This window comes from Rutidosis leptorrhynchoides, chromosome 3 (genome assembly GCF_046630445.1).
Source record: "Rutidosis leptorrhynchoides isolate AG116_Rl617_1_P2 chromosome 3, CSIRO_AGI_Rlap_v1, whole genome shotgun sequence".
In the NCBI taxonomy this organism is placed as follows: Eukaryota; Viridiplantae; Streptophyta; class Magnoliopsida; order Asterales; family Asteraceae; genus Rutidosis; species Rutidosis leptorrhynchoides.
The window spans coordinates 75,087,118-75,099,168 of record NC_092335.1 but is presented as its reverse complement, the minus strand read 5'-3'; the positions used below and the strand labels follow the sequence as shown (position 1 = coordinate 75,099,168).

Below are 12,051 nucleotides of genomic sequence, written 5' to 3'. Positions count from 1 at the left end.
CAAACAGCGGAAGACTTCTAGAAACCTGAGAATAAACATGTTTAAAAGTGTCAACACAAAGGTTGGTGAGTTCATAGTTTTAATCTTGCGCATAATCTGTATATAAAGGTGGATCACAAGATTTCAGTTGTTCCATCCAGAAACGTTTATCAAAATATTCTACGAAATTGAGTACCCTGGTAACTAAACTTAACGTATATATAATTTGTACCCTTTGTATAATCATCTTAATAATACACGCAAACCAACGTGTACGCTTCTCAAATAGCATACGTCCGTTAAAAGGCTAGTGCTCTAGCTAGGACGGGGATATCAAGCCCTATGGATCCGTATACTACTACTCGCGCCCACCAGTTCTTATAACCGGCAGTTACTAGTTACCAAAGCTAAGGGATTTTCGGTTCAAACTCAGTATAGAATTTAGTATGTACTTGTGTCCATTGTTTAAAATAAAGTGCATGTATTCTCAGCCCAAAAATATAGATTGCAAAAGCATTTAAAAGGGGAGCAAATGAAACTCACCTTAGCAGCACATAAGGTCATTCATCAAAAAGTGACCGTAACTCGGAATGCAAGATTAACCGTAGATCTCAACCTAGAGAACATATGTTGGTCAATACATGTCTAATAAACTAGGTTGGGTCATAGTGTATCACAATCCTAATGCTCGAGACCGACATGCAGAAGTTTAACAAAAGTCATCTCAAAAGTCAACCTGACCCAATATGATCTTTAAATCTATACATGTTTATTAACATAGTATAATTCTTGATAATTTGAACGAATTTATAGTTTATCAAACTCAAAATATTATTTATTTCAGGGGCTATATTATATTTGAATTATCATGTCAATCGAACATGATTTTCATATAGTTTTCCAATACTTGAAAAATCAGATTATAGTGTTTATAAAGCTTTAAAACATGATAAGACAGTCAACTTTGACAATTGTTCAACAAGACGAGACGTGCCTTATATAGAAATTCATTTACTCGATTAGTAATATTTGAAAATCCAATTTATCAATCTTATAAACAAGTTGTTTAAATATCAATTACAGATTCAAAAGCAATTTCAATTAATGTTAATTATAATTCAGTTGACCATAACTTTTAATCCGTTCATCGAAAACATACGATTTCTAAATGAAAAGTTATTAATTTTTCGACAACTTTTCAATGACATGTATATCATATACCTTTTATCAATAATATATTTATCAAATTCGTGATTCATCATAAACTATCTAACGACAAAATTAAAGCATACATGCATGCATAAACATATATACTCGAGCACTGGACATGGATACACTATTAATATATAAAAGATAAGATATAAATGCTTACGTATCAATATTGTGATTCAATATTGCAGAAAAGTACGTAGACGCAACGGAGATGATAAATACTAGCTTGACTTGCGAAAAATACTCACGAACATTACCCATAACGTACATAGTTATAATCCATAGTTTCCCTAGCTCTATCCCGCTCGGAAGGCTTGTTTGAAAATAATTCGCTCATGACCTCGTCGTAGTATTTTATGTATAATAATATTAATAATAATACTCCTAACTATAAGATTAATAATAATATTAATCTTAATAATAATAATAATATAAATAATAAATATAAATAATAATATAAAATATAATACGGAGTAATATAGATATTAATATATGTGTGTGTGTGAGCAAACTGGCCAATTTATAGAATGTTTCTGAATTCTGACTGCCATGCGATCGCATGGGTTTTATGCCTATTTCTCATGCGGTCGCATGGCCCCAAAATCCAGCTCACAATTTTTTTGTTTTCTTGTTTGTCGACATATTATTATATATATATAATTTATATTAATTATATATATATATTATATTATATTCATGTACATAGTTGACTTGTAATTTTAGGTCCGTTGACTCGTACGTTGATACTCGACTCATGCACCACTTTCGGTTTTTCTAACGCACTTTCGTACGTTTAGAAAACTAGCCTTTTACGTTACGCGATGTGTACCCTTATTAATAATTTGACTTACTCATCAATAAATTACCTTATAAAAAGTGTAACTTATAAAATTGAGCATTGTGGTCATTTGCTTCTATAAATCAGTGACTCGTTGTTTATCAATATATATTATAATAATACTATTTTAAATCCAAAACGTTTTATGACTAAGTTAATATTATATATATATATATATATATATATATATATATATATATATATATATATATATATATATACAAAAATATAATATTTACAAAAATATACATATATACGTATATTTTCCAATCCAATTATAATGGTTCGTGAATCCTCAGAGTTTGGTCAAGGTTAAATGAATGTATGAATACAGTTTACACTTCTTGAGATTCAACTTAACAAACTTTGCTTATCATGTCGGAATAATATAAAGATAAAGTTTAAATTTGGTCAGAAATTTCCGAGCTGTCACATACCAGAAGAACACTAATCTCATTCGATTGATTAATCCTTATATACTAAATCTCTCGCATGATTAATCCTTGTATACTAAACCACCACGAAATTACTAAAAAAATATTGGTTTCTTGAAAAGATATATACAGATCCACAGTAATAATGCCGATTCTGCATCCCAATCTTCTCTTCTTTGCTCTGGTTTGCTGCTTAAACCCAGAAAAAGATGAACTAGATTATTAACAAAATCGTTTCAGATCTTAACTTGGCTTCGTTCAACAAAATCGTTTCAGCTTTTGTCTTGAAATCGTTTCAACAAAACAAAACAAAATTAGATCTGAACTAGGTATTTAAATCGGATATGAACAAGGTTTCAACTTTGGTTGTGAAATCGTTCAACAAAACAAAATAAGATCGGATCTGAACTTTGGTCTTGAAATCGTTTCATCTTTGATGTTCTTGTTCGCACTAAAATTACATCATAAATTATAATATGTGGTTTGGATCTCTGTTCATATAATAATTCATCCGATGAGTGTGTTTTGGTTATCTGTAAATATGAATGGATGAAACATAATAAATTATAAGTTGTACTATTGGGATTTTGGATCTTGATTTATATCACAAGACGATTCTACAATTTTTTGGAGACTAAATTTTGTTTCGGATCTTGATTTATATCACAAGATGATAATCGCAGGTGTTGATGATGGGTGGTTGATGGGTGAGAAGAGAACAAATATGGGGGACCAATAACATTATAAATAAACATAAATGACTAACATGCAATATCTTATAAATATGAAGGACTAATGGTGTAATTTTGTTTAGAAATGAAATTGAGGTGACCTAAAGTTTACCTGTTATAACAGGATAAATGCATACAATAGAATAAATTAGATAGTTGAATGCATACAATAGGAGATCTGAAAGTTGAATGCATACAATAGGAATTTGGTGAAAGTTCAATGCATTTTCAATTAATTTTTCCCGATAACAAAGAAAGAAGAATGAAAGAACGAAAATAACATATACAGAGTATTATATACCACTTTTGTGTGGCATCTTTTAACCATATATGTATTTGTTAAATAACATAATATAATATAATTAGTTAAGTCATGACATATTGACATTATATTAGATTTATTTACTCACAATTTGTATTTTTAGTTAACGATAATGACTACCTTGTTTTTCCTCTAATTTGTTTTTTGAAATTCGTATACCATTAATTTTTATTTGTACACTAACAAGCATATTTTAAGACCTGTGTTATACATCATCATAAAATATATTTAGTAGTGTACGGATCACGTCGTCACCTAAAAACATTGAAAAATCTTATATAATTTAGCAATGCACACTTTAAGCATTCATTAGTTACAAGTCTCATTTCCTATTTTATATGCACAATTTGATTTTAACATGTAAGATAATGCTATCATTGTACGATAATGATACCATCAATCATTTTTTTTAGAACGTCAATTTTTGGCATCGAATCCTCTCATTTGCCACTCACGCACCCGTTAGGAAGAAACTCCTCACATCCATCGCGCAAAGCATACCCGGAATGCTTTAGGTTAACTGATTGGCCCGCACAGAGTGAAGGATAACACATGCACAACCTTTGGAGAAAACTCTCTCATCAGGATTTAAACATGCATCTATTTTTTCAAGGATACAGGCCCAAAATCAACTGAGTCTTTTTACCACTCAACCAATAGTTAGGTGGTATGATACCATCAATCATGATTCACAAGATTCGTTGGTTTGTTAAAACAATGAAGCATTTGATCAATGACCAAAATTAAACGTTAAATATCATATAATGATTTACTTAATCCGACATCCATGACACCTATACATGATTTGACAACCAAAACTAACACTTTAAAACGTGTTAATGCACATGGTGATATGGTAGGGGATAAATGTTAGGATTCTGAAGGTGTCATGTGCCTACAACAAAAAAATAATACACATTTAAACAACAAAAACATTAATCCATTACTAACTTGTAACTCATGCATTTGAGAGTTGTACCTTCATTTCAACTACAAAAATGTTAGGAAGTGGAGTACATACATGCAATGCATGAATGCTTGCATCACTTGTACCTCAAGGCTCATGTAAAACATTGTACTATATGCACATGATGAATGTAATGCATCCTTTTATAGTATGGCTTCAAGAAGATGGGGGATTTGGCACCTAATGCATTTCTAGTCTAGTGTACAAGTTCGTAAGTAAATATTCTGAAGCAAGAGGACATCTCAAATTCTCAATACATGCTGTACTATTCTAACTTGATCACATTCCAAAATCAAACTATAGGTACTGCCGTACTGGTCCAACTTAACCACTAAGAGAGGTTCTTGATTTCCGCCCACATCACACGTAGACCCCACAAAGCATAGCATTCACTACACAGTTTGTCATTTCAAGATTACTACTACTAAAGTATAATGTACAAAATTATAGACGTTGTGTATAGTACTCCGTAGTAACTTGTATGCATTGTATTTTTCAAGAACATTAGGCTAAATTCATGAATGTTTCACTCAGAGCTAACCTAAAAAGGAAACAAAGTTGACGATATAAGAAAAAGAAAGAAAACATGAAAAGATGAGCAATAAACATCGAAGGGAGGAAGGGGAACTAGATATTAAATGTCATATGAGACTTGAATAAGCATTTAACTTCAAAGATGGGATGCATAAAATGGTAGGGTTGGACCCCTGTATAAACTTGTAATGTAACATAATGTACTGTATATAATACAAGTTTATGTTGCGTAAAATCTTTGGTAGGAAATATGTACCCCAAGGGGAAGGGAATTAAATAAAAGATGCATGCATTGCACTTCTCCATTAAATACTCTGAAGGGAGACTCAGTAAATAGTTAATGAAGTAGTGTTAAATAACTGTATCAACCCACCAGAAAATTTAAAGCTTTTTGACTGAATGAGTAAAATGACAAACCAAGATTGTTGTTGTTAGAACAAGGATTAATATGGTCAGGATAGTAAAAGGGATAAAGTTTACAAAAGGGCTTTAGAACATGAAGTTGCCAGTGCATATATGCATTTTACTAAAATTTGATTCACCTGACAAACACCACATGAAGAAGCCAGATTTGAGACCCTACCCACATTATTTATCCACATGGATAAGTGGAAAGCCAGTGCAGATCTGACCCACAAACTCTTATATAAAATTAAAATATTATTATGAAAATTTGACAGCAACTTTCCCTCTCATTCTTAAAATTTGACACCCAATTCAGTTTCCAAAAATATCTTTGAACAATGCCTCCATATATTCCTCCAAATCCCCTTTCTGCACCTCTAACAGTCTTTCTCCTTCAAGAACCAAAAAAGCAACAAACTTTATAGAATTTAGTTTGAACCCAAGATAAGAAAATAGTAGACTGGTCAAGAAAAGCATCTCAGATATCATTTAAATGAACTTTCTATAACATCTTTAAATTAGGTAGAAGAAAGAAGCAGTTGTGGTGGTGCATAATGTCTACAAAAGAGGTTATGCTAACCTTAAAAGATGATAAACAAGACTTACAGAAGCAATTAGGATGCATGAATGGACTTTTTCAAATCTTTGACCGGCGGTTCCTTCTTGGTCAACGCCGCCATGGCCAAAACCAGAAGAGGCCATCTCCAGGTATCACAATACTATTTTACTTCTTGTGCCTGTACATGTATGTGTATTCTTTGCCATATGGTGAGTGTAAATTAGAAAAAATCATATAACTGCTATAACAGGCTTCTAAGTTCTAACATAACATACTTATTACTTATTCTAATGATATTATTGTTTATAAGATTAATGCACAAGCTTTAAAGATTTGAATAAGTTTATCGTGAAAAACAATGTTAATAATGTCTTCACCAGTGTACATGAACAACTATAAGCAGTAATCAAGTCATATATAATAAATCTCATGTTAAACTTTTTCAATGTCTTAACAAATTGTCAATCACACTGTAGGACAAAGTGACAATGGTGAAAAAGAGCTTAGGAATCCATCAGAGCGAGTCAAGGTAAATACAGTAAAGTTGTGTTCTTTTTGAGAATTTTTTTTTTTTTTTAAAAAAGATACATATTTACAAAACTATAGTTCATTTGAAGAAAGACTGACCCATACCCGTTTAACAGGAAAAAGCCCCAAAAGTGGTCATGAAAGATAACAGAGTTTCAGTTGAAAAACCAAGAAACTCGTTTTCTTCTACTAGCTCGTCAACCGCCACGTCATCTTTAGAAAGTAGCAAAAAAGTTCAAAAAGAAGTTTCCTCTTCTTGCCAGAGCGTCGTCTCTGAACCGTCTTCATCTCCATTTATACCCAGAAAACAATCAGAAATGTTTATGACATCACCTGATATCAGGGATGTAGTCAAGGATTCAATGACCCGAGAACCTCGTGCGGTATCAATTAAAAAAGCGGCACAAGAAGTACGAGTGGGCCCTGCAGTGAAGCATATTGATTCCCCAAGACCATTCCCACACCAAAAACCAGTTTCATTTGAAAGAAACGTCCGAAATGATCGAAACCTTGCTAAGCTTCGAGAAATTCAATGGGGACCCGAGAAAACAAAGGAAATGTCACGGTTCTCGTGTGATGGACGTGAATCACGGTATCAGTTGAAATCCAACATGAAGATTAAAGAGCTTCCAAGGTTGTCACTTGATAGCAGACAAGGGTATAACAGTAATTCCGCTAATGATCCGATAAGTAATAGAAGAACGTCATCAAGTGTTGTGGCAAGACTGATGGGTCTGGAAGCTCTAACGACCACCACTGACGATAATCAGACCTTGAAAGCTAAACGTGAAGAATCCATCTTGAATTCAAATTCACCAAAAAAAGATGAGAAACTAAAGCACGATTGTTTGTCTGTTTCACCTCAAAGGGGAGTCAAAGTCAGTCATGTAATTACAAGAATACCCCTGGAAACGGCTCCATGGAAGCAGGAAGGTGGTCGGGGCCCACAGAAGTCACTGTTCAAGAGTAAGGAAGGTCCAGCGAAAACTGAAGCTGTTTCCCGTTCTATTTATGGTGAGATAGAGAAACGGTTAACCGAACATGAATATAAAACCGCAGGGAAGGATCTCCGGGCTCTTAAGCAGATTCTAGAAGCAATGCAGAAAACAAAGAGCAGGTTAGAGAACAAAGAGCGTCATTTCGAAAATATCAGCATAGATGATAGGCGGAGCCAGAAAAGTGACCAAACGGTTTCCCCGATCGTTAATGTGATTAGTCCTCATAAAGTCCAACATGCAGATGCGACTCAGAGAGAAACGAAGAGAAGTGGTAGACCACGGTCAACTTCAATCTTTCCAGAACATTCTGGAAGCGTGAGCCCGAGAACGCAGAGATCAAAGAACAGTATACGTGTCCCGTTACCTGATTCGAGCAGGCCCAAGAAGCAGCCCAGTAAGCAACCAACTCTATTCGGGTCAACTACCAGAAACCCGAAGGCAAAACCCACGGATCCATTGCAAGACAGTACTGAAACAAGAAATTTAAGTCAAGTCAGTGATACGGTTTCATTCCAATCAGAAAGCTCGAGCCGGGCTTCACAACATGATTCAGAAGTCACAAGCACCGAGTGGGTCCATGAAGTTATTAGCCCATTCCAAGAGAGGTCAACAGTTGACCATACGAAGCATACCACGGAACAACCAAGTCCTGTCTCTGTTCTTGATGTATTCTACACAGAAGACACACCGTCTCCTGTAAAGAAGAAATCTTTTGCTTTTAGTGGTACATTCCCAAGACTCGATTTTCAATCTTTAATTAATACAACTATATATTGATATACTGATATAATATACTAATTAACATTTTTACATCGTGTTTATATCAGACGATGAGAAGTTACACTTTGAAGAAGCACAAGATCAAACTAGGATAGATTACCTAGCTGATCACTATTCAGAGTTCAATAACATGAAACTAAAAGGCGTAAAGCACCTCGTTCATCAAACTGAATTACTGAATACCAACATTGATCGTGTTGCTTTAAATCACACAGTGATATCTCCATATGAGAGTGAGGCTGAAGATGACAGATACATAGAAGATATACTTACGGCCTCGGGATGTTTAAAAGATCTGGACCGGGCCACCACAATTGTCCAGCTTAATCCGACCGGTGGCTTGATTAACCCCGAGCTGTTCCATGTTTTGGAGAAGACCAAAGGGTGCACAAATTATGGATACAACAAAAAGAACACGAGATCAAAACTAAGAAGGAAATTGGTATTTGATACCTTGAATGATGTTCTTGGCCAGAAATTAGTGGCAGTAGGTCCTTTTGGACCACATAAAGGGAAGATTTTGAATGGAAAAAAGCTAATGAAAGAAATGTGTTCGGAAATTAAGAGTCTTCAAAATAACTCTGAGGTATGCATATATGATGAGGATGATGAAGTTATAAACATCATAAACGCAGATGCGAATAAAAGGTCACAAGATTGGGATGAGTATTATTATCAGGTTCCCGGTCTAGTGTTAGATATAGAACGTATGATTTTTAAAGATTTGGTTAATGAGGTGGTGAATGGTCATGTAACAAATCTGCAAGATTAGATTAGTGAAATCATATATGTGCAAAGAAAAAGCACGTTTGACTGCATATAAGTATAATACAAAACTAACTGTTTTTATGTTTATATCCTTTGCCTGAAACTGTCTATGCATTCCAGGCTTAGTTAACCACATAGGGAACATAATTTTGGTTTCAAGGCTTAACCTGTAAAATTTTAAGATTAACAGGTGTGTTTGGCCACTAGTGATGTTGTCTATCATGAGATTCATAGCGAAAGGTGTTTGAAGTTGGCTATACATTAATGCAGGTAATCTTGTAAACCAAACTCGAATATAACATTGGTACTTAACTACTTATATTCACAGGGTCAAAATCAAATAGGTGTATAAGCTTAATTTTGCCAAGAAAAGGGTATTTTGCAATCATGAGACACACCCAAAATATAAAATCCGGCAAACTTCATGGCACAAGGAGATTACTAACAAGCTAGTACATGGCTAGTCCCTGACTTCAGCATATTAAATTAGTTTGGATGCCATTCAAAAGATTGTTTCTTCTTCAGATATATAGAAACGCTCATATAGCAAATGTTAGAATTAGATCTGCATGAAGATCGTTTAATATGGAATGTAAATGTAATTAGTTCTTGATTCACAACGGAAAAAAATAAAACAAGGCACTAAAAGAAAAGAATCAGAATGTAAAAGAATCGTCAATTTTTAAAACTAGTAATGGAACTACAAAACATACCTCTAAAATACACGTTAGTGGGGATGAATCCCATGTAACAAACAAATGCATCCGACATAGACTAATCTGGATTCTGGAACCAGCATCTGAACTCTAAACTAGTATACAAGCATTATAACAGTGTTCCTAATTTACAACTGCATGTGTTCCATTTTCCGATGGAGTCACAATGTTCTCTTTTCTGTTTTTCTTGTCATCCATCAAGTCATCATTCTCAAACCAAGACCTGCCTTCTGCACCTCTTATTTTTCTGTGTCTATCTTCTGCAGCTAAGTATTTTTTGCTCGTGTGAAACTTAAATTGCAATGCTGGTCTTTTTAGAACATCAACCTTTTTAACCCCTTCATCATTATCAAGAACACTACTCTTCACATCTTGAAATACCGGAACACACGTTCCCAATGCAGATACATCGTTTGTCCATAAGTTATGATTTTGTGCCACATCATCTTCCACAAGTCTAGCAGGAAGAGAAACCAAAGCAACATCCTTCTCCCCATATTGTAAAACCGGTGCAAGAAACGCATTGCACACCTTCTCACTCCCACCACTTATTCCCAATTCGACAATGGTTGACTTGAACCCATTGTTAGTCAAAAGTTGTTCAGGTTTCAACACTGGTGGCTCTAAAACCTTCTGACCTTGGTCAACATTTCTTTCATCAATTTGCTCTACACTGGATGTTGAGATAGCAAACGTCTTAGGATCAGTGAAACACGGTAACCAAGAGGGGATACTATCGACTGGGGGTGTCTCTCCGGCACGAAAGAAACTCGGTGTCAATTCGCGTTCCATAATTACAGGAAAATGTGGTACCGAATAGGCAAATCCTACTTCTTCAGATACACCAACATACTGAGAGATCTCTTTAATAACCCCGGATTCTGATAAACAACGATCTATATCAGAAGCGCCAACAAATCCCGATGGAAGTTCCAAATCTTCCAATGCGTGAATAATATCAAACACATTACACTCAGTCCTACCAGCTAAATTCGCATAGAAATTCGACATCTTGCCAATATCTTGAATATACTTGCACATTACGTCTGACAGCACATCGCCAGCAGACTGCTGAAACCCGTGTAATCCGACACTTTCGCATATCTGAGCTACAGCAATTCTTGCAAGCGAATGTGCGAATTCTTCTTTCTTACTTTTCTCTTTCAAAGATCCATTCGAACAGTCTCCACCACCTCCTCCATCATTCATGTTATCAACATCATATCAATTCAGCTCAAACATACTTGCAAGAAGAAAATATCCTTATTTTCTAAACCAGCTAACAAAAACCCTAACTCAAAAATTGGAAATATGATCACTTCATGCGTTCCCCACACAATAATTCAACTCCTAGTAACAGAAGATTAAGCTACACTCTATATTTACGAAAAAATGAGGATAATATGGATTCAATGTAACGGATTTTTGAACTTACCGGTTGTACGTATATGCTACTATGCTAGGGTTTCCACGAATAAGCTGCGAAATGAGAGTGTTATCAAACACTTTGATAAACTGAATTTCAAACGAGTGTCAACATATGCTAACGAAATCAAGATCGATCGGGTCGAATAAAATCTCGATTAAAACCCGGAATCGGAGAAAGATGACCCGAGATTTTCAGTGGAAGACATTCCGTATATTGGTTTTATTAAAAAACCTCTGGGTGAGGTTATGTATTGTGGGCCCTGTGGCAGTTTCATTATACTGGTATTTGCTATTAAAATTAATATTTTAATATTAAATTATTAATAAAACCACAAATCAAAAATGCTTCCGTAGCATAGTGGTATTGCGTTCGCTTCGTAAGCGAAAGGTCGCGAGTTCGATCCTCGCCGGGAGCTTTTGACAATTATTTTTTTTATCATTAATTAATTAATTAATTAATAATCAATTCTAAACCAATATCAAGTTCAACCATAATGGAATGATGTCTGTCAAAGGCCCACATGCTACAAATGTTTGCCTTATATAGTAAAAGTGTCTTGATTATGTACTCGTAATTCTCAAGAGTTTGGAGGTAGGTATGAGTGTGTATAACTATAACTTTTTTTTTTTTTTTTTATACAACTTCTTAATAATACATAAAGATGTCGATTCTACACAATGTTGGGTGCAAACGAGACAGAATTTGCCTAAAAAGCAAGTTGCTATCAGCAACGACGTAGTCACGTCACTAAAAGCAGATTTCGGACCCACTATCACGTACCTTCCATATTCTGAATTATCTCAGTATCAATTATATCGAATTACTTAATTCCAATGAGAGAAAGTGGTTTC

General features: G+C 34.5%; 2 protein-coding genes and 1 non-coding gene across 3 annotated transcripts; 2 read left to right on the top strand and 1 right to left on the bottom strand.

Annotated features, from left to right (window-relative positions):
• Positions 1-5,946: 5,946 nt before the first annotated feature.
• LOC139896369 (protein LONGIFOLIA 1-like) lies at positions 5,947-9,059 on the top strand. The gene is made up of 4 exons (XM_071879002.1): positions 5,947-6,130; positions 6,458-6,510; positions 6,626-8,231; positions 8,335-9,059. Exons 1-4 carry the CDS (start codon positions 5,977-5,979, stop codon positions 9,057-9,059), a joined length of 2,538 nt encoding a protein of 845 aa, XP_071735103.1. The 5' UTR covers positions 5,947-5,976.
• Positions 9,060-9,846: 787 nt separating this feature from the next.
• Positions 9,847-11,381, bottom strand: LOC139896367 (uncharacterized). Its single transcript, XM_071879001.1, has 2 exons — positions 11,207-11,381; positions 9,847-11,121 (listed from the first exon to the last, which is right to left on the bottom strand). Exon 2 carries the CDS (start codon positions 10,978-10,980, stop codon positions 9,895-9,897), a length of 1,086 nt encoding a protein of 361 aa, XP_071735102.1. The 5' UTR covers positions 10,981-11,121; positions 11,207-11,381; the 3' UTR covers positions 9,847-9,894.
• Positions 11,382-11,543: 162 nt separating this feature from the next.
• Positions 11,544-11,615, top strand: TRNAT-CGU (transfer RNA threonine (anticodon CGU)). The gene has a single exon. It is a non-coding gene; the product is annotated as a tRNA-Thr (tRNA).
• The last annotated feature ends 436 nt before the right edge of the window (positions 11,616-12,051 follow it).